General features: G+C 48.1%; 2 protein-coding genes across 4 annotated transcripts in view; one reads left to right on the top strand and one right to left on the bottom strand.

Moving 5' to 3' along the window:
* SLC26A8 (solute carrier family 26 member 8) overlaps positions 1-27,540 on the top strand; it is a 3,386,895-nt gene that overhangs the window by 1,040,088 nt on the left and 2,319,267 nt on the right. The gene's annotated exons all lie outside the window — the stretch shown is intronic.
* LOC147712559 (uncharacterized) overlaps positions 25,604-27,540 on the bottom strand; it is a 293,966-nt gene continuing 292,029 nt past the window's right edge. For all 3 annotated transcript variants that reach the window (XM_086923261.1, XM_086923262.1, XM_086923263.1), the window contains one exon: positions 25,604-27,507. In XM_086923261.1, coding sequence (XP_086779387.1) covers positions 27,035-27,507 — 473 coding nt within the window. In that variant the 3' untranslated portion in view covers positions 25,604-27,034. The remainder of the gene's footprint in view (positions 27,508-27,540) is intronic.

Genomic DNA, 27,540 nt, shown 5'->3' with positions numbered 1-27,540 from the left:
CCCTTGCTTGTCGCAAACAAAATCTCGGTAAAATACCGGTTTCGTTGTTGATAAGCCATACATTGTGAGCTGGAATGTGTTCCTCCCTGGTGACTGCTATCTGCTGGAGTGTGTAAAGCAAAAATAAACAAGCATTGGAAATGCAATAGGTCTCGCATTAGAAAAGTTGGAGCTATTGGTTTTGTAAATGACAAATATTTTATTTATTTGTTGGTTTTTAAAATAGCTAAATTGATAGCTTTGTCATTTACAATGCCAATAGTTATAACTTTTGCGAATGTGACACCTATAGCATTTGGAATGCAACATGTTTTGTATTTACGTGACTTATATGGCAGCTCTCATCGTTATGCTACATCTCTAGAGAGCAGGAGAGTGCAGCAGGGGAGAGAAGCACAGCAATGCAATATGTCTCGTATTAGGAAAGTTTGAGCTATTGGTATTGTAAAGGACACATTTTTTATGTATGTGCTTGTTTTTAAAATAGCGAAATAATAGCTTTGTTATTTACAATGCCAATCGTTTTATCTTTCGCAAATGTGACACCTATTGTAACACAATATGTGTTGTGAGGGTGAGTGAGGGTGAGGTGTTGAGGGTGAGGTGTTGAGGGTGAGGGGTTGAGGGTGAGGCGTTGAGGGTGAGTGAGGGTGAGTGAGGGTGAGTGAGGGTGAGGGGATGAGGGTGAGTGAGGGTGAGGGGTTGAGGGTGAGTGAGGGTGAGGTGTTGAGGGTGAGGGGTTGAGGGTGAGGCGTTGAGGGTGAGTGAGGGTGAGTGAGGGTGAGTGAGGGTGAGGGGATGAGGGTGAGTGAGGGTGAGGGGTTGAGGGTGAGTGAGGGTGAGGGTGAGGGTGAGTGAGGGTGAGGTGTTGAGGGTGAGTGAGGGTGAGGGTGAGGCGTTGAGGGTGAGTGAGGGGTTGAGGGTGAAGGGTTGAGGGTGAGTGAGGGTGAGGGTGAGGGGTTGAGGGTGGGTGAGGGGTTGAGGGTGAGTGTGGGTGAGGTGTTGAGGGTGAGTGAGGGTGAGGGTGAGGCATTGAGGGTGAGTGAGGGTGAGTGAGGGGTTGAGGGTGAAGGGTTGAGGGTGAGTGAGGGTGAGGGGTTGAGGGTGAGTGAGGGTGAGTGTGGGTGATGGTGAGTGAGGGTGAGTGAGGGTGAGGGTGAGTGAGGGTGAGGTGTTGAGGGTGAGTGAGTGTGAGGGGTTGAGGGTGAGTGAGGGTGAGGGTGAGTGAGGGTGAGGCTGAGGTGTTGAGGGTGAGTGAGAGTGAGGGTGAGTGAGGGGTTGAGGGTGAAGGATTGAGGGTGTGAGGGTGAGGGTGAGGGGTTGAGGGTTAGTGAGGGTGAGGTGTTGAGGGTGAGTGAGGGTGAGGGGAGGTGTTGAGGGTGAGTGAGGGTGAGTGAGAGTGAGGGTGAGTGAGGGGTTGAGGGTGAAGGGTTGAGGGTGAGGGTGAGGGGTTGAGGGTGAGTGAGGGTGAGGGGTTGAGGGTGAGTGAGGGTGAGTGTGGGTGAGGGTGAGTGAGGGTGAGTGAGGGTGGGTGAGGGTGAGGGGTTGAGGGTGAGTGAGTGTCAGGGGTTGAGGGTGAGGGTGAGGGTGGGTGAGGCTGAGGTGTTGAGGGTGAGTGAGGGGTTGAGGGTTGAGGGCGTGAGGGTGAGGGGTTGAGGGTGAGTGAGGGTGAGGGGTTGAGGGTGAGTGAGGGTGAGGCGTTGAGTGAGGGTGAGGGTGAGTGTGGGTGAGGGTGAGTGAGGGTGAGGGGTTGAGGGTGAGGGGTTGAGGGTGAGTGAGGGTGAGGCGTTAAGGGTGAGTGAGGGTGAGGTGTTGAGGGTGAGTGAGGGTGAGGGTGAGTGAGGGTGAGGGGTTGAGGGTGAGTGAGGGTGAGGGTAGGTGAGGGGTTGAGGGTGAGTGAGGGTGATGCTGAGGGGTTGAGGGTGAGTGAGAGTGAGGGTGAGGGGTTGAGGGTGGGTGAGGGGTTGAGGGTGAGTGTGGGTGAGGTGTTGAGGGTGAGTGAGGGTGAGGGTGAGGCGTTGAGGGTGAGTGAGGGTGAGTGAGGGGTTGAGGGTGAAGGGTTGAGGGTGAGTGAGGGTGAGGGGTTGAGGGTGAGTGAGGGTGAGTGTGGGTGATGGTGAGTGAGGGTGAGTGAGGGTGAGGGTGAGTGAGGGTGAGGTGTTGAGGGTGAGTGAGTGTGAGGGGTTGAGGGTGAGTGAGGGTGAGGGTGAGTGAGGGTGAGGCTGAGGTGTTGAGGGTGAGTGAGAGTGAGGGTGAGTGAGGGGTTGAGGGTGAAGGATTGAGGGTGTGAGGGTGAGGGTGAGGGGTTGAGGGTTAGTGAGGGTGAGGTGTTGAGGGTGAGTGAGGGTGAGGGGAGGTGTTGAGGGTGAGTGAGGGTGAGTGAGAGTGAGGGTGAGTGAGGGGTTGAGGGTGAAGGGTTGAGGGTGAGGGTGAGGGGTTGAGGGTGAGTGAGGGTGAGGGGTTGAGGGTGAGTGAGGGTGAGGGTGAGTGAGGGTGAGTGAGGGTGAGGGGTTGAGGGTGAGTGAGTGTCAGGGGTTGAGGGTGAGGGTGAGGGTGGGTGAGGCTGAGGTGTTGAGGGTGAGTGAGGGGTTGAGGGTTGAGGGCGTGAGGGTGAGGGGTTGAGGGTGAGTGAGGGTGAGGGGTTGAGGGTGAGTGAGGGTGAGGCGTTGAGTGAGGGTGAGGGTGAGTGTGGGTGAGGGTGAGTGAGGGTGAGTGAGGGTGAGGGGTTGAGGGTGAGGCGTTGAGGGTGAGTGAGGGTGAGGTGTTGAGGGTGAGTGAGGGTGAGGGTGAGTGAGGGTGAGGGGTTGAGGGTGAGTGAGGGTGAGGGTAGGTGAGGGGTTGAGCGTGAGTGAGGGTGATGCTGAGGGGTTGAGGGTGAGTGAGAGTGAGGGTGAGTGAGGGGTTGAGGGTGAAGGGTTGAGGGTAAGTGAGGGTGAGGTTGAGGGTGAGTGAGGGTGAGGGTGAGGGGTTGAGGGTGAGTGAGGGTGAGGCGTTGAGGGTGAGTGAGGGTGAGTGTGGGTGAGTGAGGGTGAGGGGTTGAGGGTGAGTGAGGGTGAGTGTGGGAAAGGGTGAGTGAGGGTGAGGGGTTGAGGGTGAGTGAGGGTGAGTGTGTGTGAGGGGTTGAGGGTGAGTGAGGGTGAGGCTGAGGTGTTGAGGGTGAGTGAGGGTGAGTGAGAGTGAGGGTGAGTGAGAGGTTGAGGGTGAAGGGTTGAGGGTGTGAGGGTGAGGGTGAGAGGTTGAGGGTTAGTGAGGGTGAGGGGTTGAGGGTGAGTGAGGGTGAGTGACGGTGAGGCGTTGAGGGTGAGCGAGGGTGAGGGTGAGTGAGGGTGAGGGTGTTGTGAGGGTGTTGAGGGTGGGTGAGGGCGAGGGTGTAAGGGTGAGTGAAGGGGTGTGAGGGTGAGGGTGTGTGAGGGTGTGTGCGGTTGAGGGCATGTGAGGGTGAGGGTGTGAGTGTTGTGAGGGGTGAGGGTAAGTGAGGGGGTGATGGTGTGTGAGGGTGAGGGGATGAGGGTGTGAGGGTGAGGGTGTGAGGGTGAGGGTGAGTGAGGGTGGGCGAGGGTGAGGGTGTGAGGCTTATTGAGAATGTGTGTGGGTGTGTGAGGATGTGTGAGTGTGTGAGGGCGGGTGTGTGTGAGGGTGGGGGTGTGTGAGGGTGGGGGCATGTGAGGGTGTGTGGTTGAGGTCATGAGGGTGAGTGAGGGTGTGTGAGGGTGTGAGTGTGAGTGAGGATGTGTGAGGTTGAGGGTGTGAAGGTGTGTGAGGGAGGGTGGGGGTGGGTGAGGGTGTGTGAGTGTGAGGGTGTGTGAGGGTGTGTGTGTGAGGGTTAGTGAGGGTGAGTGTGTTGTAAGGGTGGGGGGGTGAGGGTGGGTGTGAGTGAGGGTGTGTGAGGGTGTTTGTGTGTTGTGTATTTGTGTGATTGTGGTGTGTGTGCTTGTGTGTGTGTGTAGTTGTTGGTGTATCTTTGTTGTATTATATGTTTTGGAAATGTTAAATAGCAGAAGTGTGACCGTCCCATAATTATATTAACGTATTTAAGTTATTGCGCTCTAGTTTTTTTTGGAATCCTGTACTATTTTGATTGACGTCCGTGTCAGCCAATGAGATTTCAAAATCCTCTCACGTTGCGTAACAATTTACTCGCGTCTAATTGGAAATCCCCATATTGTTGAAAGCGGGTCCCGTGTAAGGAGTGTTGGCTTCGTTGTCTGTTCCGTGCATCGTTCGACAGGTAAGTTGTTTTTTGTTGTTTGTTTTGTGTGTGTATAGTGTTATGAATTATTCGATTTGTTGTTTCCTATTAGTTTTATTGGCATAGTAGTGTCTTTGTTTTGCAACGAAGGATGTTTATTTTGAATTGTCGGCTCTTTATCAATGTAATGCATTGTATCCTATTGTTCAGATTTAATTTTTAAAAGGTTTTCTTTTGGTTAGTAGTTGTGTTAATAATTAGAGCAGTGTTTTTTTGTGTGTAATTGTGTAGTATGTTGTATATCTGCGTGAATATTTTATATTGTTTCAACTCTACGTTCTGTTATTTCAGTTATTATTAAATGTATGTTTGTATAGCTTTTTATTTTGATGTGTATGTAAATTTCGTGCTGTGGTTTGTGATACTTCCTCTTCGTTAATAATCAATGCAATGTCTCCGCTTTGTGTTACGATGTATTTTTAAAGCAATATTGTCTTCTTATATATGCTTTCTCCATGTTGCTATCAGAATTCTGACTTATGTCCACATCACTGTAGAGTATCGAATTTTTTTTTGTTGTATATTTGATGTAATTTCGTGTGAATAAATGCTCGTGTTATATGCGTACGGCTTTTTGTGTAACTTGACAATTGTGTTTAATCCGTCCCATTCCCCGGGTGAATAATGCTTATTTATTCCCCCAATAAAAAGTAGGCTGTTTCACATTTGTGTTTGTACATCCTCGTCCTCGCTTCCTGCCAGATATTTTTTGTTGTTTTGTTGGTGTTATATTGTCCGAATCATTTTTGTTTTGTGACCTGAAGCCTGATAAACATCCTTGCATGCTGTAGCTCACATTTGGGAAGTAGATTTTGCGTGTAACGTATCTGATGCACGACTCCGTTGACCCCCTTTGTTTTTAATTTCGTCCTAAAATTTGTTTATGTCTCAGAAAATGGCATAAAATTTATCAATTTGTAAAATGCACAATCATTTTTTTTAATAGGGTGGAATAGGAGGCTATTTTTTGAGTCTTTACTTATATTGCGTTTTGTTTAGTTTAATTTGATTGTTTATTTGGCTGGTGGATTAGAATGGCGTATTTTTCCTTTGGATTTTGTTTTCTAGGATGTATTTCTGTTGCGTATCTTGAGGGTGTCTTTGGAGGGTGAATTTGGCTGTTAGTTTATTAGGGTGGATTAGGATTTCTATGTTGGAGTTAGAGTGTGGATTAGGATGGTTTATTTCTATTCTTCCTTTGGATGCTGTATTTGTGTGTGTGTGTGTGTGTGTGAGGGTGAGTGAGGGTGTGTGAAGCTGAGGGTGTGTGACGGTGTGTGAGGGTGTGTGAGCGTCAGTGAGTGTGTTTGCTGCATGTCTGATGCTTGTGGATGTCTGATGCTTGTGGATGTCTGTTGCTTGTGGTTGTCTGTTGCATGTGGATGTCTTGTTTGTGGATGTCTGTTGCTTGTGGATGTCTGTTGCTTGTGGATGTCTGTTGCTTGTGGATGTCTGATGCTTGTGGATGTCTGTTGCTTGTGGATGTCTGATGCTTGTGGATGCCTGATGCTTGTGGATGCCTGATGCTTGTGGATGTCTGATGCTTGTGGATGTCTGATGCTTGTGGATGTCTGATGCTTGTGGATGTCTGATGCTTGTGGATGTCTGATGCTTGTGGATGTCTGATGCTTGTGGATGTCTGCTGCTTGTGATGCTTGCGGATGTCTGATGCTTGTGGATGTCTGTTGCTTGTGGATGTCTGTTGCTTGTGGATGTTTGTTGCTTGTGGATGTCTGTTGCTTGTGGATGTCTGCTGCTTGTGATGCTTGTATATGTCTGATGCTTGTGGATGCCTGACGCTTGTGGATGCCTGATGCTTGTGGATGCCTGATGCTTGTGGATGCCTGATGCTTGTGGATGCCTGATGCTTGTGGATGTCTGTTGCTTGTGGTTGTCTGTTGCATGTGGATGTCTGTTGCTTGTGGATGTCTGTTGCTTGTGGATGTCTGTTGCTTGTGGATGTCTGTTGCTTGTGAATGTCTGTTGCTTGTGGATGTCTGATGCTTGTGGATGCCTGATGCTTGTGGATGCCTGATGCTTGTGGATGTCTGTTGCTTGTGGATGTCTGATGCTTGTGGATGTCTGCTGCTTGTGATCCTTGTGGATGTCTGTTGCATGTGGATGTCTGTTGCTTGTGGATGTCTGATGCTTGTGGATGTCTGATGCTTGTGGATGCCTGATGCTCGTGGATGCCTGATGCTTGTGGATGTCTGACGCTTGTGGATGCCTGACGCTTGTGGATGCCTGACGCTTGTGGATGCCTGATGCTTGTGGATGCCTGATGCTTGTGGATGCCTGATGCTTGTGGATGTCTGATGCTTGTGGATGTCTGATGCTTGTGGATGTCTGTTGCTTGTGGATGCCTGATGCTTGTTGATGTCTGATGCTTGTGGATGTCTGATGCTTGTGGATGTCTGCTGCTTGTGATCCTTGTGGATGTCTGTTGCTTGTGGATGTCTGATGCTTGTGGATGTCTGCTGCTTGTGATGCTTGTGGATGTCTGATGCTTGTGGGTGTCTGCTGCTTGTGATGCTTGTGGATGTCTGATGCTTGTTGATGTCTGTTGCTTGTGGATGTCTGTTGCTTGTGGATGTCTGTTGCTTGTGGATGTCTGCTGCTTGTGATGCTTGTGTATGTCTGACGCTTGTGGATTCCTGACGCTTGTGGATGCCTGATGCTTGTGGATGCCTGATGCTTGTGGATGCCTGATGCTTGTGGATGCCTGATACTTGTGGATGTCTGACGCTTGTGGATGCCTGACGCTTGTGGATGCCTGATGCTTGTGGATGCCTGATGCTTGTGGATGTCTGATGCTTGTGGATGTCTGTTGCTTGTGGATGTCTGATGCTTGTGGATGTCTGATGCTTGTGGATGTCTGATGCTTGTGGATGTCTGATGCTTGTGGATGCCTGATGCTCGTGGATGCCTGATGCTTGTGGATGTCTGACGCTTGTGGATGCCTGACGCTTGTGGATGCCTGATGCTCGTGGATGCCTGATGCTTGTGGATGCCTGATGCTTGTGGATGTCTGATGCTTGTGGATGTCTGATGCTTGTGGATGTCTGTTGCTTGTGGATGTCTGATGCTTGTGGATGTCTGATGCTTGTGGATGTCTGATGCTTGTGGATGTCTGATGCTTGTGGATGTCTGTTGCTTGTGGATGTCTGTTGCTTGTGGATGTCTGTTGCTTGTGGATGTCTGTTGCTTGTGGATGTCTGCTGCTTGTGATGCTTGTGGATGTCTGACGCTTGTGGATGCCTGCCGCTTGTGGATGCCTGCCGCTTGTGGATGCCTGATGCTTGTGGATGTCTGCTGCTTGTGATGCTTGTGGATGTCTGATGCTTGTGGATGTCTGATGCTTGTGGATGTCTGATGCTTGTGGATGTCTGCTGCTTGTGATGCTTGTGGATGTCTGATGCTTGTGGATGTCTGATGCTTGTGATGCTTGTGGATGTCTGATGCTTGTGATGCTTGTGGATGTCTGATGCTTGTGATGCTTGTGGATGTCTGATGCTTGTGGATGTCTGATGCTTGTGATGCTTGTGTATGTCTGACGCTTGTGGATTCCTGACGCTTGTGGATGCCTGATGCTTGTGGATGCCTGATGCTTGTGGATGCCTGATGCTTGTGGATGCCTGATACTTGTGGATGTCTGACGCTTGTGGATGCCTGACGCTTGTGGATGCCTGATGCTTGTGGATGCCTGATGCTTGTGGATGCCTGATGCTTGTGGATGTCTGATGCTTGTGTATGTCTGATGCTTGTGGATGTCTGATGCTTGTGGATGTCTGATGCTTGTGGATGCCTGATGCTCGTGGATGCCTGATGCTTGTGGATGTCTGACGCTTGTGGATGCCTGACGCTTGTGGATGCCTGATGCTTGTGGATGCCTGATGCTTGTGGATGCCTGATGCTTGTGGATGTCTGATGCTTGTGGATGTCTGATGCTTGTGGATGTCTGTTGCTTGTGGATGTCTGATGCTTGTGGATGTCTGATGCTTGTGGATGTCTGATGCTTGTGGATGTCTGATGCTTGTGGATGTCTGTTGCTTGTGGATGTCTGTTGCTTGTGGATGTCTGTTGCTTGTGGATGTCTGTTGCTTGTGGATGTCTGCTGCTTGTGATGCTTGTGGATGTCTGACGCTTGTGGATGCCTGCCGCTTGTGGATGCCTGCCGCTTGTGGATGCCTGATGCTTGTGGATGTCTGCTGCTTGTGATGCTTGTGGATGTCTGATGCTTGTGGATGTCTGATGCTTGTGGATGTCTGATGCTTGTGATGCTTGTGGATGTCTGATGCTTGTGATGCTTGTGGATGTCTGATGCTTGTGGATGTCTGATGCTTGTGGATGTCTGATGCTTGTGATGCTTGTGTATGTCTGATGCTTGTGATGCTTGTGGATGTGTGATGCTTGTGGATGTCTGTTGCTTGTGGATGTCTGTTGCGTGTGTATGTCTGATGCTTGTGGATGTCTGATGCTTGTGATGCTTGTGGATGTCTGATGCTTGTGGATGTCTGTTGCTTGTGGATGTCTGTTGCTTGTGGATGTCTGATGCTTGTGGATGTCTGATGCTTGTGGATGTCTGATGCTTGTGGATGTCTGATGCTTGTGGATGTCTGATGCTTGTGGATGTCTGATGCTTGTGGATGTCTGTTGCTTGTGGATGTCTGTTGCTTGTGGATGTCTGATGCTTGTGGATGTCTGATGCTTGTGGATGTCTGACGCTTGTGGATGTCTGCTGCTTGTGATCCTTGTGGATGTCTGATGCTTGTGGATGTCTGATGCTTGTGGATGTCTGATGCATGTGATGCTTGTGGATGTCTGATGCTTGTGGATGTATGTTGCTTGTGGATGTCTGCTGCTTGTGATGCTTGTGGATGTCTGATGCTTGTGATGCTTGTGGATGTCTGATGCTTGTGGATGTCTGTTGCTTGTGAATGTCTGATGCTTGTGGATGTCTGATGCTTGTGGATGTCTGCTGCTTGTGATGCTTGTGGATGTCTGATGCTTGTGGATGTCTGCTGCTTGTGATGCTTGTGGATGTCTGATACTTGTGGATGTCTGCTGCTTGTGATGCTTGTGGATGTCTGATGCTTGTGGATGTCTGATGCTTGTGGATGTCTGATGCTTGTGGATGTCTGCTGCTTGTGATGCTTGTGGACGTCTGATGCTTGTGGATGTCTGCTGCTTGTGATGCTTGTGGATGTCTGATGCTTGTGGATGTCTGTTGCTTGTGGATGTCTGTTGCTTGTGGATGTCTGTTGCTTGTGGATGTCTGCTGCTTGTGGATGTCTGCTGCTTGTGATGCTTGTGGATGTCTGACGCTTGTGGAAGCCTGACGCTTGTGGATGTCTGCTGCTTGTGATGCTTGTGGATGTTTGTGTGTGTGTAGTTGTTGGTGTATCTTTGTTGTTTTATATGTTTTGAAAATGTTAAATAGCAGAAGTGTGACTGTCCCATAATTATATTAACGTATTTAAGTTATTGCGTTCTAGTTTTTTTTTGGAATCCCGTACTATTTTGATTGACGTCCGTGTCAGCCAATGAGATTTCAAAATCCTCTCACGTTGCGTAACAATTTACTCGCGTCTAATTGGAAATCCCCATATTGTTGAAAGCGGGTCCCGTGTAAGGAGTGTTGGCTTCGTTGTCTGTTCCGTGCATCGTTCGACAGGTAAGTTGTTTTTTGTTGTTTGTTTTGTGTGTGTATAGTGTTATGAATTATTCGATTTGTTGTTTCCTGTTAGTTTTATTGGCATAGTAGTGTCTTTGTTTTGCAACGAAGGATGTTTATTTTGAATTGTCGGCTCTTTATGTATGTAATGCATTGTATCCTATTGTTCAGATTTAATTTTTAAAATGTTTGCTTTTGGTTAGTAGTTGTGTTAATAATTAGAGCAGTGTTTTTTTGTGTGTAATTGTGTAGTATGTTGTATATCTGCGTGAATATTTTATATTGTTTCAACTCTACGTTCTGTTATTTCAGTTATTATTAAATGTATGTTTGTATAGCTTTTTATTTTGATGTGTATGTAAATTTCGTGCTGTGGTTTGTGATACTTCCTCTTCGTTAATAATCAATGCAATGTCTCCGCTTTGTGTTACGATGTATTTTTAAAGCAATATTGTCTTCTTATATATGCTTTCTCCATGTTGCTATCAGAATTCTGACTTATGTCCACATTACTGTAGAGTAGCGATTTTTTTTTTTTGTATATTTGATGTAATTTCGTGTGAATAAATGCTTGTGTTATATGCGTACGGCTTTTTGTGTAACTCTTGACAATTGTGTTTAATCCGTCCCATTCCCCGGGTGAATAATGCTTATTTATTCCCCCAATAAAAAGTAGGCTGTTTCACATTTGTGTTTGTACATCCTCGTCCTCGCTTCCTGCCAGATATTTTTTGTTGTTTTGTTGGTGTTATATTGTCCGAATCATTTTTGTTTTGTGACCTGAAGCCTGATAAACATCCTTGCATGCTGTAGCTCACATTTGGGAAGTAGATTTTGTGTGTAACGTATCTGATGCACGACTCCGTTGACCCCTTTGTTTTTAATTTCGTCCTAAAATTTGTTTATGTCTCAGAAAATGGCATAAAATTTATCAATTTGTTAAATGCACAATCATTTTTTTTAATAGGGTGGAATAGGAGGCTATTTTTTGAGTCTTTACTTATATTGTGTTTTGTTTAGTTTAATTTGATTGTTTATTTGGCTGGTGGATTAGGATGGCGTATTTTTCCTTTGGATTTTGTTTTCTAGGATGTATTTCTGTTGCGTATCTTGAGGGTGTATTTGGAGGGTGAATTCGGCTGTTAGTTTATTAGGGTGGATTAGGACTCTGGATTTCTATGTTGGAGTTAGAGTCTGGATTAGGATGGTTTATTTCTATTCTTCCTTTGGATGCTGTATTTGTGTGTGTGTGTGTGTGTGTGTGTGTGTGTATGTGTGAGGGTGAGTGAGGGTGTGTGAAGCTGAGGGTGTGTGACGGTGTGTGAGGGTGTGTGAGCGTCAGTGAGTGTGTTTGCTGCATGTCTGATGCTTGTGGATGTCTGATGCTTGTGGATGTCTGTTGCTTGTGGATGTCTGTTGCTTGTGGATGTCTGTTGCTTGTGGATGTCTGTTGCTTGTGGATGTCTGTTGCTTGCGGATGTCTGTTGCTTGCGGATGTCTGTTGCTTGCGGATGTCTGATGCTTGTGGATGTCTGTTACTTGTGGATGTCTGTTGCTTGTGGATGTCTGTTGCTTGTGGATGTCTGTTGCTTGTGGATGTCTGTTGCTTGTGGATGTCTGCTGCTTGTGATGCTTGTGGATGTCTGACGCTTGTGGATGCCTGCCGCTTGTGGATATCTGATGCTTGTGGATGTCTGCTGCTTGTGATGCTTGTGGATGTCTGATGCTTGTGGATGTCTGATGCTTGTGGATGTCTGATGCTTGTGATGCTTGTGGATGTCTGATGCTTGTGGATGTCTGATGCTTGTGGATGTCTGATGCTTGTGGATGTCTGATGCTTGTGGATGTCTGATGCTTGTGGATGTCTGATGCTTGTGATGCTTGTGTATGTCTGATGCTTGTGATGCTTGTGGATGTGTGATGCTTGTGGATGTCTGTTGCTTGTGGATGTCTGTTGCTTGTGTATGTCTGATGCTTGTGGATGTCTGTTGCTTGTGGATGTCTGCTGCTTGTGATGCTTGTGGATGTCTGACGCTTGTGGATGCCTGCCGCTTGTGGATGTCTGATGCTTGTGGATGTCTGCTGCTTGTGATGCTTGTGGATGTCTGATGCTTGTGATGCTTGTGGATGTCTGATGCTTGTGGATGTCTGATGATTGTGGATGTCTGATGCTTGTGATGCTTGTGGATGTCTGATGATTGTGGATGTCTGATGCTTGTGGATGTCTGATGCTTGTGATTCTTGTGTATGTCTGATGCTTGTGATGCTTGTGGATGTGTGATGCTTGTGATGCTTGTGGATGTGTGATGCTTGTGGATGTGTGATGCTTGTGGATGTGTGATGCTTGTGGATGTCTGTTGCTTGTGTATGTCTGATGCTTGTGGATGTCTGATGCTTGTGGATGTCTGATGCTTGTGATGCTTGTGGAAGTCTGATGCTTGTGGATGTCTGATGCTTGTGGATGTCTGATGCTTGTGATGCTTGTGTATGTCTGATGCTTGTGATGCTTGTGGATGTGTGATGCTTGTGGATGTCTGTTGCTTGTGGATGTCTGTTGCTTGTGTATGTCTGATGCTTGTGGATGTCTGATGCTTGTGGATGTCTGATGCTTGTGGATGTCTGATGCTTGTGATGCTTGTGTATGTCTGATGCTTGTGGATGTCTGATGCTTGTGGATGTCTGATGCTTGTGATGCTTGTGGAAGTCTGATGCTTGTGGATGTCTGATGCTTGTGGATGTCTGATGCTTGTGGATGTCTGATGCTTGTGATGCTTGTGTATGTCTGATGCTTGTGATGCTTGTGGATGTGTGATGCTTGTGGATGTCTGTTGCTTGTGGATGTCTGTTGCTTGTGTATGTCTGATGCTTGTGGATGTCTGATGCTTGTGGATGTCTGATGCTTGTGGATGTCTGATGCTTGTGGATGTCTGATGCTTGTGGATGTCTGATGCTTGTGATGCTTGTGGATGTCTGATGCTTGTGGATGTCTGATGCTTGTGGATGTCTGTTGCTTGTGGATGTCTGTTGCTTGTGTATGTCTGATGCTTGTGGATGTCTGATGCTTGTGGATGTCTGATGCTTGTGGATGTCTGATGCTTGTGGATGTCTGATGCTTGTGATGCTTGTGGATGTCTGATGCTTGTGGATGTCTGTTGCTTGTGGATGTCTGTTGCTTGTGGATGTCTGATGCTTGTGGATGTCTGATGCTTGTGGATGTCTGATGCTTGTGGATGTCTGATGCTTGTGGATGTCTGATGCTTGTGGATGTCTGATGCTTGTGGATGTCTGATGCTTGTGGATGTCTGTTGCTTGTGGATGTCTGTTGCTTGTGGATGTCTGTTGCTTGTGGATGTCTGATGCTTGTGGATGTCTGATGCTTGTGGATGTCTGACGCTTGTGGATGTCTGCTGCTTGTGATCCTTGTGGATGTCTGATGCTTGTGGATGTCTGATGCTTGTGATGCTTGTGTATGTCTGATGCTTGCCAAATCATTTTTGTTTTGTGACCTGAAGCCTGATAAACATCCTTGCATGCTGTAGCTCACATTTGGGAAGTAGATTTTGTGTGTAACGTATCTGATGCACGACTCCGTTGACCCCCTTTGTTTTTAATTTCGTCCTAAAATTTGTTTATGTCTCAGAAAATGGCATAAAATTTATCAATTTGTTAAATGCACAATCATTTTTTTTAATAGGGTGGAATAGGAGGCTATTTTTTGAGTCTTTACTTATATTGTGTTTTGTTTAGTTTAATTTGATTGTTTATTCGGCTGGTGGATTAGGATGGCGTATTTTTCCTTTGGATTTTGTTTTCTAGGATGTATTTCTGTTGCGTATCTTGAGGGTGTATTTGGAGGGTGAATTCGGCTGTTAGTTTATTAGGGTGGATTAGGACTCTGGATTTCTATGTTGGAGTTGTAGTGTGGATTAGGATGGTTTATTTCTATTCTTCCTTTGGATGCTGTATTTGTGTGTGTGTGTGTGTGTGTGTGTGTGTGTGTGTGTGTGTGTGTGTGTGTGTGTGTGTGTGTGTGTGTGTGTGTGTGTGTGAGGGTGAGTGAGGGTGTGTGAAGTTGAGGGTGTGTGACGGTGTGTGAGGGTGTGTGAGCGTCAGTGAGTGTGTTTGCTGCATGTCTGATGCTTGTGGATGTCTGATGCTTGTGGATGTCTGTTGCTTGTGGTTGTCTGCTGCTTGTGGATGTCTGTTGCTTGTGGATGTCAGTTGCTTGTGGATGTCTGTTGCTTGTGGATGTCTGATGCTTGTGGATGTCTGTTGCTTGTGGATGTCTGTTGCTTGTGGATGTCTGTTGCTTGTGGATGTCTGTTGCTTGTGGATGTCTGCTGCTTGTGATGCTTGTGGATGTCTGACGCTTGTGGATGCCTGCCGCTTGTGGATGTCTGATGCTTGTGGATGTCTGCTGCTTGTGATTCTTGTGGATGTCTGATGCTTGTGGATGTCTGATGCTTGTGGATGTCAGATGCTTGTGATGCTTGTGGATGTCTGATGCTTGTGTATGTCTGATGCTTGTGGATGTCTGATGCTTGTGGATGTCTGATGCTTGTGGATGTCTGATGCTTGTGGATGTCTGATGCTTGTGATGATTGTGTATGTCTGATGCTTGTGATGCTTGTGGATGTGTGATGCTTGTGGATGTGTGATGCTTGTGGATGTCTGTTGCTTGTGGATGTCTGTTGCTTGTGGATGTCTGATGCTTGTGGATGTCTGTTGCTTGTGGATGTCTGCTGCTTGTGATGCTTGTGGATGTCTGACGCTTGTGGATGCCTGCCGCTTGTGGATGTCTGATGCTTGTGGATGTCTGCTGCTTGTGATGCTTGTGGATGTCTGATGCTTGTGGATGTCTGATGCTTGTGGATGTCTGATGCTTGTGATGCTTGTGGATGTCTGATGCTTGTGGATGTCTGATGCTTGTGGATGTCTGATTCTTGTGGATGTCTGATGCTTGTGGATGTCTGATGCTTGCGATGCGTGTGTATGTCTGATGCTTGTGATGCTTGTGGATGTGTGATGCTTGTGGATGTCTCTTGCTTGTGGATGTCTCTTGCTTGTGGATGTCTGATGCTTGTGGATGTCTGATGCTTGTGGATGTCTGATGCTTGTGATGCTTGTGGATGTCTGATGCTTGTGGATGTCTGATGCTTGTGGATGTCTGATGCTTGTGGATGTCTGATGCTTGTGGATGTCTGATGCTTGTGATGCTTGTGGATGTCTGATGCTTGTGGATGTCTGATGCTTGTGGATGTCTGATGCTTGTGGATGTCTGATGCTTGTGGATGTCTGATGCTTGTGGATGTCTGATGCTTGTGGATGTCTCTTGCTTGTGGATGTCTGTTGCTTGTGTATGTCTGTTGCTTGTGTATGTCTGATGCTTGTGGATGTCTGATGCTTGTGGATGTCTGATGCTTGTGGATGTCTGATGCTTGTGATGCTTGTGGATGTCTGATGCTTGTGGATGTCTGATGCTTGTTGATGTCTGATGCTTGTGGATGTCTGATGCTTGTGGATGTCTGATGCTTGTGATGCTTGTGTATGTCTGATGCTTGTGATGCTTGTGGATGTGTGATGCTTGTGGATGTCTGTTGCTTGTGTATGTCTGATGCTTGTGGATGTCTGGTGCTTGTGGATGTCTGATGCTTGTGGATGTCTGATGCTTGTGGATGTCTGATGCGTGTGATGCTTGTGGATGTCTGATGCTTGTGGATGTCTGTTGCTTGTGGATGTCTGTTGCTTGTGGATGTCTGTTGCTTGTGGATGTCTGTTGCTTGTGGATGTCTGTTGCTTGTGGATGTCTGATGCTTGTGGATGTCTGATGCTTGTGGATGTCGGATGCTTGTGGATGTCTGATGCTTGTGGATGTCTGTTGCTTGTGGATGTCTGATGCTTGTGGATGTCTGATGCTTGTGGATGTCTGACGCTTGTGGATGTCTGCTGCTTGTGATCCTTCTGGATGTCTGATGCTTGTGGATGTCTGATGCTTGTGGATGTCTGATGCTTGTGATGCTTGTGTATGTCTGATGCTTGTGGATGTCTGATTCCTCTGTGCCTAACAAAATGAATGTGTGCCCTTGTATAACGTAACTGGTGCTATGTAAAGCACTGCGATACTACGTTGAGTGCAGGTCTATTTGGCGCTATATCAACTGTGATTCTGGGCAAATCAATTAATCTCCCCGTGCCTAACAAAATGAATGTGTGCCCTTGTGTGATGCAAATTACATATGCTGCGCTAAAATTAGCAAAATAAATATGCTGAAGATACTGCATGTGACATGTATTGCGTAAAAAGCTCTCAACTTCAGCCTTGAAAAGCCAGTTTCAGTCTCAGTAATGTTGCCAAAAAGCCTCTTGTGTTTCTGGGAAAATTACTTAATCTCTTCGTGCCTAACGAAATGAATGTGTAGTTAACACCACCTTCCCAGTATAGAAAAATACATTATGTGAAAGCATTGGCTATCGTACTTTCAAACAGCAAGCTTTTATAAAAACTTTTACATAGAGCAGTTTTAAACTTTAGTTCTCGCGCCGACGGCACACTTTTATAAAGACTTCACATGAAGCATCTTTAAGTTCTCTTTTTACATTTTGATTAAATCGTGACACTTTATTTGCTTAAGGCGAATAAGCTGAACATTTGCTAACTGTTCCTAAACTGAAAGCAGACATGGTGGCGCCTGCTAAGTATCTTCTAAAGTGTCCCTGTGATTTGTAACAGTTTTTAATCTAATGAAAGACGAAACCGTGTTAATGGCTGTAGGGTGGGGGAAAGGATGTCTTGAAGTGCCTAAATGCAAGCAAATGGCTCTAGGCTGGGGGAAGGGTCTGCTGGACTAAACTGCGTAGGTGTAAGCAAAGCGAACAAATACAAAGGCGAAATGGGATAGGGAATACGTACAAATCTGCTGTACTGATGCAAACATAGTTTAGGGTAGGTGAGCTAGCGAAGGACTCGGTAACATTGGTTACAAAGTCGCAACATAAAATAACAAGACGGAGGGAAGAGAGAGAAGGGGAGGGGGGAGGAGAAATGCGACACGGCGGGCAGGGGAGGGGGCGGAGCGGGTGCCTGGAGTGCGAGGGGTTTTAACATATGGCTGGGGAGTTGCAAAGATCGTAACACGGAGGGGGAGGGGGGAGGAGAGTAGGGGAGGCACGGCCTAGCGGCCGTGCAATCAAGAAGTGAGGGGGCGGAGCTGGGGGAGGCAGTGAGAGAGAGAGTAGGCAAGGCAGGCGGCTGGGGGCATGTGCACGCGCTTTTAAGCTCAATGCGCATGCGCATTGAGCTTAAATTTCTCGTGCACTGCAAGGAATCGCCACGATTCCTTGCAAGTTGGTTCAAGAGTGGATAAGCCCCCATAGTCTCGCAAGCTCGATGCGCATGCGCATCGACAGGCGAGACCTAAAAAGGGAAAGCTGGTCTGAATTTTAGACACATTTGAAGCAATTGCTATTGTGATCTGACAGTCAAAGTGTTTATTTATAGCTATCAACACTTCATGTACAATATTTACATAGTTTCATTTCCATAGTACTTATGTCCAATTGTACAAGTGGCTCATTACAGTAACTTTTAAATGTATTTAATGTAGTAAGATATGGGGCAGTTTCTGATGTGTTTAAATATTTACACACTACCCGTTCATAATTGCTTCCATTCTCAAATTTGCTTTAAAATGTACCATTTGTTACTGTTTTCTTCAAAATGTGCTCTAGGGTAAAACGCTCCAAGCACCCTCTCTGTTGGTCAGGCTTGTACTCTTTGCGCGCTTGGGATGTAGCACTTAGAGCCAACTTTTTATATGTCACCATTTTCAAATCTCACCAGCTCCCACTGAGAGGTGTGTGCACACCCAAACCTATATTGTAAGTAATTGTGTGTGCAGCCTACCATCACAGTCTTGTGATTGTGCACGGACACACATATCAGATAAACCCATGTCCAGTCTGCATGCAAACTCGGGCGGGTGCACTTTCATCCCTGGTGCTGAGGGACCAAGTGTCCAAACTACCTACGCAGGCCTGTGTGTTCCTTGGTGCATGTGCGCTATTGCAGTGAGGAATACCTATGCGTGTTTTCACTGCCTATGAGTTCTGTACTTCCCATAGGTTAACGTGGGGAAGTGGTTGCCGTTACTTTGGACTGCAATACTGGATTACAATGGAACAGCCTCATGATGTTTCCTATCAATGTATTCGCCATGTAAAACCCTTTCATTGGTAAACATGCTTAGAAATGCCACTTATAGAACATAGACATTTCCTGTCTCCATGCGGCTCGGAGACCGTGGTGCCAGGCTCCAGTGGACGCCAGGGGTCGGGGAGCACATCTGCGCCTTTCCCAAGTAACAAAGCGATTCCAGAGGGGATGATGGACGGAGCATTTGAGCAAATCAAACACTCACCCCCAGTCAACTGATCTGGGTTTAATCCATCATCATGATTTAGCTCACTCCAACATCCCAGTTCAAACATGGCCATATGCAAATCAGTCTGACCCTGTGCCTCATGGAAACAGTCCAGCCCGAACTGCCAAGCCCTGTCTCCCTGGACCAGAAACAAGCATCCTGGGACCAGTTTCAGGTTCATAACCCTCATCAGCCAGGCTATCTTGAATCCAGTGGCAGAGTGAGCATAGGACCCACGTCTGGGCATACCCTGCCAACTTAAGGCGAACAAAGCAATTCCAAAGGGGATGATGGATGGAGCATTTGAGCAAATCAAACACTCACCCCCAGTCAACTGATCTGGGTTTAATCCATCATCATTTTTTAGCTCACTCCACCACCCCAGTTCAAACATGGCCGTATGCAAATCAGTCTGACCCTGTGCCTCATGGGAACAGTCCGGCGCAAACTACCAAGCCATGTCTTCCCTGGACCAGAAACAAGCATCCTGGGACCGGTTTCGGGTTCATAACCCTCATCAGCCAGGCTATCTTGAATCCAGTGGCAGAGTGAGCAAGAGACCATGCCTGGGCATACCCTGCCAACTTAGGGCGAACAAAGCGATTCCAAAGGGGATGATGGATGGAGCATTTGAGAAAATCAAACCCTCACCCCCAGTTAACTTATCTGGGTTTAATCCATCATCATTCTTTAGTTCACTCCAGCACCCCAGTTCAAACATGGCCATATGCAAATCAGTCTGACCCTGTGCCTCATGGGAGCAGTCCAGCCCGAACTGCCAAGCCATGTCTTCCCTGGACCAGAAACAAGCATCCTGGGACTGGTTTCGGGTTCATAACCCTCATCAGCCAGGCTATCTTGAATCCAGTGGCAGAGTGAGCAAGGGACCCACGTCTGGGCATACCCTGCCAACTTAGGGCGAACAAAGCGATTCCAAAGTGAGTCCCTTGCTCCCTTTGCCACTGGATTCAAGCAAGCCGGGCTGAAGACGGCTGGAATGCCAGAAACCGGTCCTCAGAAGCTTATTTCCGGTCCAGGGAAGGCATGGCTTGGCAGTTCGGGCTGGACTGTTCCCATGAGGCACAAGGTCAGACTGATTTGCATATGGTCATGTCTGAACTGGGGTGGTGTGGAGTGCAAAAAAACGATGGATTTAGGCCCAGATCTCTGTACTGGGGTGAATGTATGACATTGTTCTGCATTCTGTCCATCAACTGTTGTTTTTGCATTTGTCATCCCGAATGGGACGGGTATGCTCAGACGTGAGTCCCGTGCTCTCCATGTCACTGGAATCAAGATATCCTGGCTTATTGAGGGCTGAAAGCCCGAAACTGGTCCTAGTATGCTTGTTTCCAGTCCAGGGAGGACCTGGCTTGGCAGTTCGGGCTGGACTGTTCCCATGGGGCACAGGGTCAAGACTGATTTTGATATGGCTGGGTTCAAACTGGAACGGCATGGTGAGCAAAAAAACAATGGATTTAGGCCCAGATCTCTGTACTGGGGTGAATGTATGACATTGTTCTGCATTCTGTCCATCAACTGTTGTTTTTGCATTTCCCAAGTTACAGCCATAAACCATGGGTATCCCACAAGAACGATAGACCTCTGCCATTTGAAGGCCACATGGGATAGTTTGGGGGCAGAGGTTGTGACACTTAGCCTTTAAGGGCCAGATCATGGCCCCACTAAAGATTAAGAACATTCCCTGGCAGACAGCCCTGTAATTCAGGGAAGACATCTGTGGTTCAAAGCAAAGCCCCCTAAACCACCCCTAACTTCAAAGACACACAACAGTGAGACATGCTTGTGGGGACGTGGGACTGGAGATCCCAGACTATGTGGTACACATTGCCAGAGGGCTCAGTTGTGCGCATGGAGGATAACTGTCTGAATAGAGACTGGAGTGGGCCGAAGACTTGCTGAAGTTTGGTGCCCTGAAGTGTGCTCTCCAAGGGCCTGACTGTGGGCCTGCTGTTCTCCTGAAGATCTCAGGGACATCAAAGATCTCATGCGAGGGACCTACGCCAACTATTTGTATCATCTGCAAAGCGGTGACCCCTCAAGTGCCCACATCAGCTTCTGATTCCCAACTGGTAGTTTGGTATGAGCGTGGACCTAAAACTTGTGTCTAGAGACCGGATAGTCTAGTGCAGGTCCTCAGAAATCTTGCCCGCACCTGAGGCATGTGGTTCCTGTACTGCGGGGAATCTGACACTCATAAGCATTGAGTGGTGGTGAACGGATTTACCAATTGCGGGACCCTGCGATGCCCGTTTCGTTGATCGCGACACATCTCTCTTGCGTGACACGACGACTAAATGCTCATTGTTTGCGCTGTCCAATTCACAGGGTGCGACCCTAGGAGGAGGGATTGTACCCAGAGTAGTGCCTCAGTCCACCTCAAGTGGCTATGCTGAACTTGCACCTATGTTTTTGTGGGACTGAGTTAGTCTGTTGCAACCTTCATCCTTGTGCACCGGACAATGTGCTCATTTCTAGGGAGGTACGGAATTGCAACTCTTCGCTATGTGTAACTGGAATTGCCTGGTGCAACCCATACAATGTGCACCCGTCATTGTGCCTCATTTCGAGGGAGGCACGGAATTTGTGACTCATTGTGTTTGAAATCTGAAGTGCCTTGTGCGACTCATACCAATGCGCACTAAACGCTCTGCCCAGATTGCCTGGGCACGACCCTGATCATTGTGTACCGATCAGGACACCTCACCAAACCAAGAGGCTCCCCTGTGCTACTCCCCATTCATCAGTTGTTCCTTTCTGACCCTCATCGCAGTGGACCAATTGCCCTCTCCACACTTGGGCCCTCCTGAAGACATCTTGGTGGCAGGTAGTAGCGAGAGAGATTGGGTTGAAGGCATGTTTCCAAGACTGTTCGGAAGCGGGTCAAGAGACTGCCTGTCTGCTTTGTGTCTTGAGACCTGTGGGTGAACTTCCTGAGTGGTTGCTAAGCTCCCCTTGTTTACGTCTACCTCCTGTTTAAAACTGCTTCATATTCCTATCTGCTTCCAGGGAACCCAGACTGTGTCATTTTGGCCGTGTGCGAACTAGTATCCGGAAGACTGGGCTGGTTATCTTCCATTCGGGTGTATAGGACAATTGAGGTGAACTATAGAGTTGGAGGCAGGCTGGGACCTTAGAGTCTGCAGAGTGTGATCCATTGACCCAGTGGTTACCAGTGGCACCACATTAGAGGGTTGAGTGCATACTTGTTCAATAGCGTTCCCTACGGACTCGCTGACACCTGTCGCACTGCATGTTGGTGCAGTGTGAGTGTGAGTGAACATGTGAAGACCGCCTGTGAATCATGACATTGACCAGCAGTGCCGCGTAATATGTTGATTATATGCCAACAGCACTGTATATGTGACGTTGGGTTTTACCTGCATGGATCCGGCCCACTGTGCTGCTAAAGGGTGCTCAAAGTCTGTGTATGTACATATTGTTGATATTGTGCCCTTCATTAAGAGAATTGTCCACAGTTGGTACATACCATTAATAATAATAATAATGACATTTGTAGAGCGCATGGAAAAATACGCCATCTCGGCGTGTCCCCGCGCTAAAAAAGATAGGCAGAAACTCATAAGGGGGGGAGTGGACAGAGCGAGGCAAAAAAGGCAGTGGTGGGCTATAAGGAGAAAAGAAAAGTTTTAAGTTTTCGTCGGAAAATATTTTCTGAAATAGCATAACAATACGAGTGAACCTATTACTGCTGGAAATATTTCCAAATGTGTTTTATGCCCGAAAGTATATGAAAGCATTATGATTGAATATGTGTTGAATAGAAACATTTTTATATACATCCTATGTAAAGTGTAATTTGTGATGCTCAGTGTTTTTACCACAAGTGACTGATGTGCCTTTTCTTTACACATTGTTCTGATATAAGCCTAACTGCTTAATGACGAGCTACCCAGTGGTGAGCACGTGTTGTACAGTGAATTTATTGACCTGCCTTTGATGGGAGCGATAGGTTCTGCTGACTTGGGGTATCTCTTTAGCCAACCAAAGTCTGTCGGTTTCATCCTCCCTAACAGCAACTGCACTGACATTAAGGGGTCCATTAGGATGTCAGGCGGTGGCACCCCCGCGGTGCGGAAAAATGCATTTTTTCGCCCGCGAGCAGCATAATTCACGTCCACCATATTAGTATGGCCAAACATAGCCCATTTTTTGTCCGTCACGGTGGGACGCGCACCGCCATCAAAGTGCGCCTGCGGCGGTGGGAACCAATGGAGACTCACCGCCGTGCCGAATGAACTCCGACCTGCTCAACAAATTAGGATGCCCCAAACAAGCAGACTCACCGCAGCAGAGACAACGCACAATCAGAGATGGCAGAAGCTCGACTGCGGAGCGCAAAACCAGAGTCCCGGTCCACACCACCTGGTCACGACCGCCATGGACCCGGCTTCCGGTGCTGTGCCTGCTACATCACCAGCAACTCATGGACCGCCGCGGATGCCGCCGCAGGTACGCAACTAAACAAACACAACACATGGACTGACACAGGGTCCAAATCTACAACAGACACCCTGGTGGGGACAGGAACACATCCACAAGGGCACCCACACATGACCCACCTGCCACCAAGTCACCCCTCTACATCCTGGACACACATCTACCGCGATCATGCAGCAATGTCCCGGTCACGTCAGCGCAGCGGTGAACACAAGGGAATACATGCGCACAATGCAGGAGTCAGGGCCAGTGCCAGACATGGGCAGGGCACAAACACCACAGAGCCACACCTCCTCCCACCACACATTAGCACATGCCATCTGCCCCTGCTGTGTACCCCCATGCACAACACCAAGTCAAACCACACCCTGCACCACACAACAAACAACCAGGAGACAGCCACTGCAGGAGTGGCTGCACAGGAACACACAACACACAGCACAGTAGCACAGGGCCAGGGAAACACACACAAAACAACACCGCCACACTCAGGGAAACAAACATGAGTACAAGCACCAAATGAACACATCCAAGGAACAAACATACAAATGGACACACAGGCCTACATAGTCACACATACATACCACTGAATGACGCACATACACATACACACCCCACATGCCAACTGCCATGGAGCGCAACAAATAGGAAAGCCAAAGTGGGATGCACACAAATGAAAGGCCATGGAGACACACAACAAGCATGTGTACATCACATGCAAGACAAGGAACACAGAACACCCCCCTCAAACCATCAAACCACACATGGCTGGTACAGTCAGTGAAGTCAAACCACAGACATCACAGTGCAACAACACAGGGAGACAGCAAGGCAAACCATGTATAGGCGTATGGATGAAAGGAAGGCCTGGAAGTCAAACTGTGAACAGCCACACATGCAAACGACCACTTCACAGGGGTAGACCAGCAGCACAACACACAGGCCCATTGACACACTCCATGACTGCCAAACACCAGGAAGAATGTACACATATACCCCCTTCACACAGCAGCACACAACCCGAGTGCCAAACACACTTGCCAGTCTATACACACACAAACAAACACACACCCTGGGTGTATCCACAAACATCACACACACAGGGATACCAGAACAAATGTCAGCATGAAAACAACAGACAGACACATAACCCAACAGAAACACACACAGAACCACAACAAAAACAGACCTGCCCTGTGCAGCCAAACTGGGGAAAGGCAATGGGAGCACAGACACAACAGGAGTGCACAACCTAATCACTCATAAACAATGCAAAGACAACATACCACTACACACACACGAAGTGCACAAACCCACAGAACAACACAGCCACATCAAGCAAACAACAGATGCACATGCAAACAAATCACAAAGCAAACACTGCAGGACATCAGGGGATGCACACCAGGCAATTACAAGGCAACATACACACAGCACTGCAGGCACAACAAGCAGTGTGTACATACCAAGCATACCTGTCACACACAGACATGAGTGACACAACATCAACCCACACAACACAAATCAGCACATCACAAAGCCAACAGCACACCCAGGAAGTGAAGCAATACCACAGCCAACACACATGCATCCAACACAACAACAACAGATGCACACATCTGGGATACAAAGATGGAATCAACTTGACCAGAGGATTGGGCAGCACACACAGCTAAACAGCAGATGAGCAACAATGACTGCCAAACAGCACACGCACATCACAAATAAACAGTTGGGGAAATATCCTGAGTGGCACATTGCTCCTGGCCAAATAACTGCATCACAAAGCACAGTGTCACACATGAAGTGATGAGGAGGCACACACACATAGAAACCAAGTGGACAGCTGACATCTAAGTGAAGTGTACTGCACGTCAGTAGTAGACATGGCAGGAGTGCACCATCCACAAACAGAAGGAGTGCAGACCCACTATGGGTAGACATCTGAAGCACAGATAGGAGATGGCATGACACCACACACAGCATGCCATACTGGAGGCAAAAGGCCCCATGTGACAGCAATGCATGAAAAAACACAACCACAATGGCAGTGTGGAGCAGCATGTCTGCACAGTCTACACAAACAGTATCAAGACACATGGATGATCAACAAAACACAACACTGACGTGGAAGTCACACACTCTGCATACTCACAAGTGACAAAAACAACAAGTAGGAGTCATATAGAACTGCATGGACACACCAACACACTGCACAGTGCACAACATACAACTCACACATGTGCATACAACCACATCCACAGGGCTGAACAATCCAAACAACAGGCACACAACTCCTGGGTGACACATGCGTAGTTGACAATGCAGGGCACACACACATCAACACTCCCTACAAGGTCAACCTCTTCACACTGCACACTTCTTGACTACCCAAGAGCACACATCTAAGGTAGGCATTTAACCAGGATGACTGTCCATTACAAGATGACTACACACATACACTGCTGGGCACACATAAAGGGATAACACACATACATGATGACACTGGCCAGCCTGCCTGCAAACCTGTGGACAGAATCACACTCTATGCTGGCAGTGCCCCCCAACCTGACATGTGAAGAATATAGCCAACATTGACAAACCATGAAAATGACAACTGCCTTACATGTAAAATTGACATCATAGACACCACATGTATGATTGTCAAGAAGAACTGAAGTCCCTGTCACCCCTGTAAAAAAAAAAGAGGCGAGCAAAGACATTGGCAATGTTGAAGTGGCACACAGAGCATGGGGCACAATCAATCAACCATATACACACCAAAATAACTTTATTCAGTAAGGACACTGACAAAACAGACAATGGGAGTAACTGTCTTTGTTCACATATTGCACAGATAGGCAGCACGAGTAGAGAAGAGCGAAGCACAAAATTCAGAGCATGTCAATGAGAATCTGCACAGGCAACGGCAAAACAGCAAGGCCAGTATAGTTCAGGGAGCACAGCATATCCATGAGAATCTGCACAGGCAAGGGCAAAACAGGAAGGACAGTGGCCAGGGCAGAGTGCAGAGCGAGTACATGAGAATCTGCACAGGCAAGGGCAAAACAGCAAGGCCAGTGAGCAGTTCAGGGAGCACAGCATATCCATGAGAATCTGCATAGGCAAGGGCAAAACAAAAAGGCCAGAGGACAGGGCAAAGTGCAGAGTGAGTACATGAGAGGCAGCACAGGGAATGTGTGCGACTGTACCTTCACATGATCAGCAACACAGTCCGGGGGCAACAATGGCCAGTACAGGCCCACCTGTGTGAGAGACACGTGTGTGAGGGGGACTACCACTCAGACTTGGCTGTCAGGTGGACTGGGAGCTGGCTGTTTCTCGAGGACAGTAGGAGCACTTGACAGGGGAGAGAGCGGCCCAGCTGAGGCAGAGCTATCAGTGGATTGGCAAACCGGAGGGCTGCTTGGACCAGGTGGTGTAGTGGCACGTGGAGGTGGAGTCATGCTGACGTGAGACACAGTGTGTCTGGAAGATTGTTGAGGAGTGCCTTTCCACTTCCTGGGGATTCTAAATGACTCCCCTGTCTTGGGATTAATGGAAAGTGGTGTGGACACAACAGGCACTCACCAATAAAGATGCATCAGGTGCAGACACTGGCACTCCCTCTGGAGACGTGCTGGATCCAGCAGAACGCTTCACCTGGCTTCGCCTTTGACCCTCCATCCCCTGTTTGCCAGGTGTAACCCTACAGTGCCATCTTCCCCTGCTTCACTGGGCTTGATATGGGAGTTGAGGTGGTGGGTAAATCTGCCATGGAGCCCTTCTTAGGTGTACCATTGCCATGCACCACCTCCTCAGTGGGCACAGAAACTGCATGCCTCTCTTTGCAAGATGCTTTAGGGACAGGAGAGTCCTTAGCTGGGGATGCCTCCGAGGCATGTGAGTCTAAGGTATGCTTCTTTGCTTTTTGGGCCTTGGTGTTGCCTGACAGGCTTTTGGCTTTGCGCTCTGGGGTGGCTTTGCTCTTCTGTGGGGATGGTGTCTGGGGGCGTGACCGCTTGGGTTGTTGCTGCTGTGTGCTTTGTGTGCTTTATTATGACTTTGACATCTGTGGCCACAACCTGGGGGTGGACAAAGGCCCCGGAGCTGGACTGAGAGTGTGTGCCTGTTGAAGGGCAGGTGTCACAGTGGAGGACAAAGCCTGGACTGTACGGTGCAGCCCACCTTTGTCTGAATATATGCCCTCTATAAAAGCAACCACCTGGGCCTATTTTTCTCATGGTCAACGAAGGCATTGAGGAGAGCTGTCTGGCCTACACACAGCTGGCGCAAAAGCTTCACAGACTCAGCACTGATGGCAGCAGGGGGGACAGGGGCCGGGGCAGCGGTGCCAGGTGTGAAGGAAACTCGACCCCTCTTACTGACCCGGACACTGGCAGCACCAGAGGAAGTGGCTGGGAGTGTAGGCATTGGCCGCTCTGTTGTTAAAGATGATGCAGAGGCAGAGTCCCCATTCCCTGTGCCAGCCAACATGGATGCATCCCCGCTGGCATCAGATGATGTGGTACTTTGCGTCTCAGGCTGGGATTCCTCCTGCAGACTCAGGTCCCCCTCTGAGGCGCTGGTGACATCTGTGTCACTGGGCTCCTGTGCAGCTGTTGTGCTACTTTCACCCCCACTGGTGTCCAGCTCCTGTCCCTCTGTGACCACAGGAGATTCTGCATGAGAGAGAGATGCAGGGTCAGGTCAGT

This window comes from Lissotriton vulgaris, chromosome 5 (genome assembly GCF_964263255.1).
Source record: "Lissotriton vulgaris chromosome 5, aLisVul1.2, whole genome shotgun sequence".
Taxonomy (NCBI): domain Eukaryota; kingdom Metazoa; phylum Chordata; class Amphibia; order Caudata; family Salamandridae; genus Lissotriton; species Lissotriton vulgaris.
This window is presented reverse-complemented; position numbering and strand designations above follow the sequence as displayed.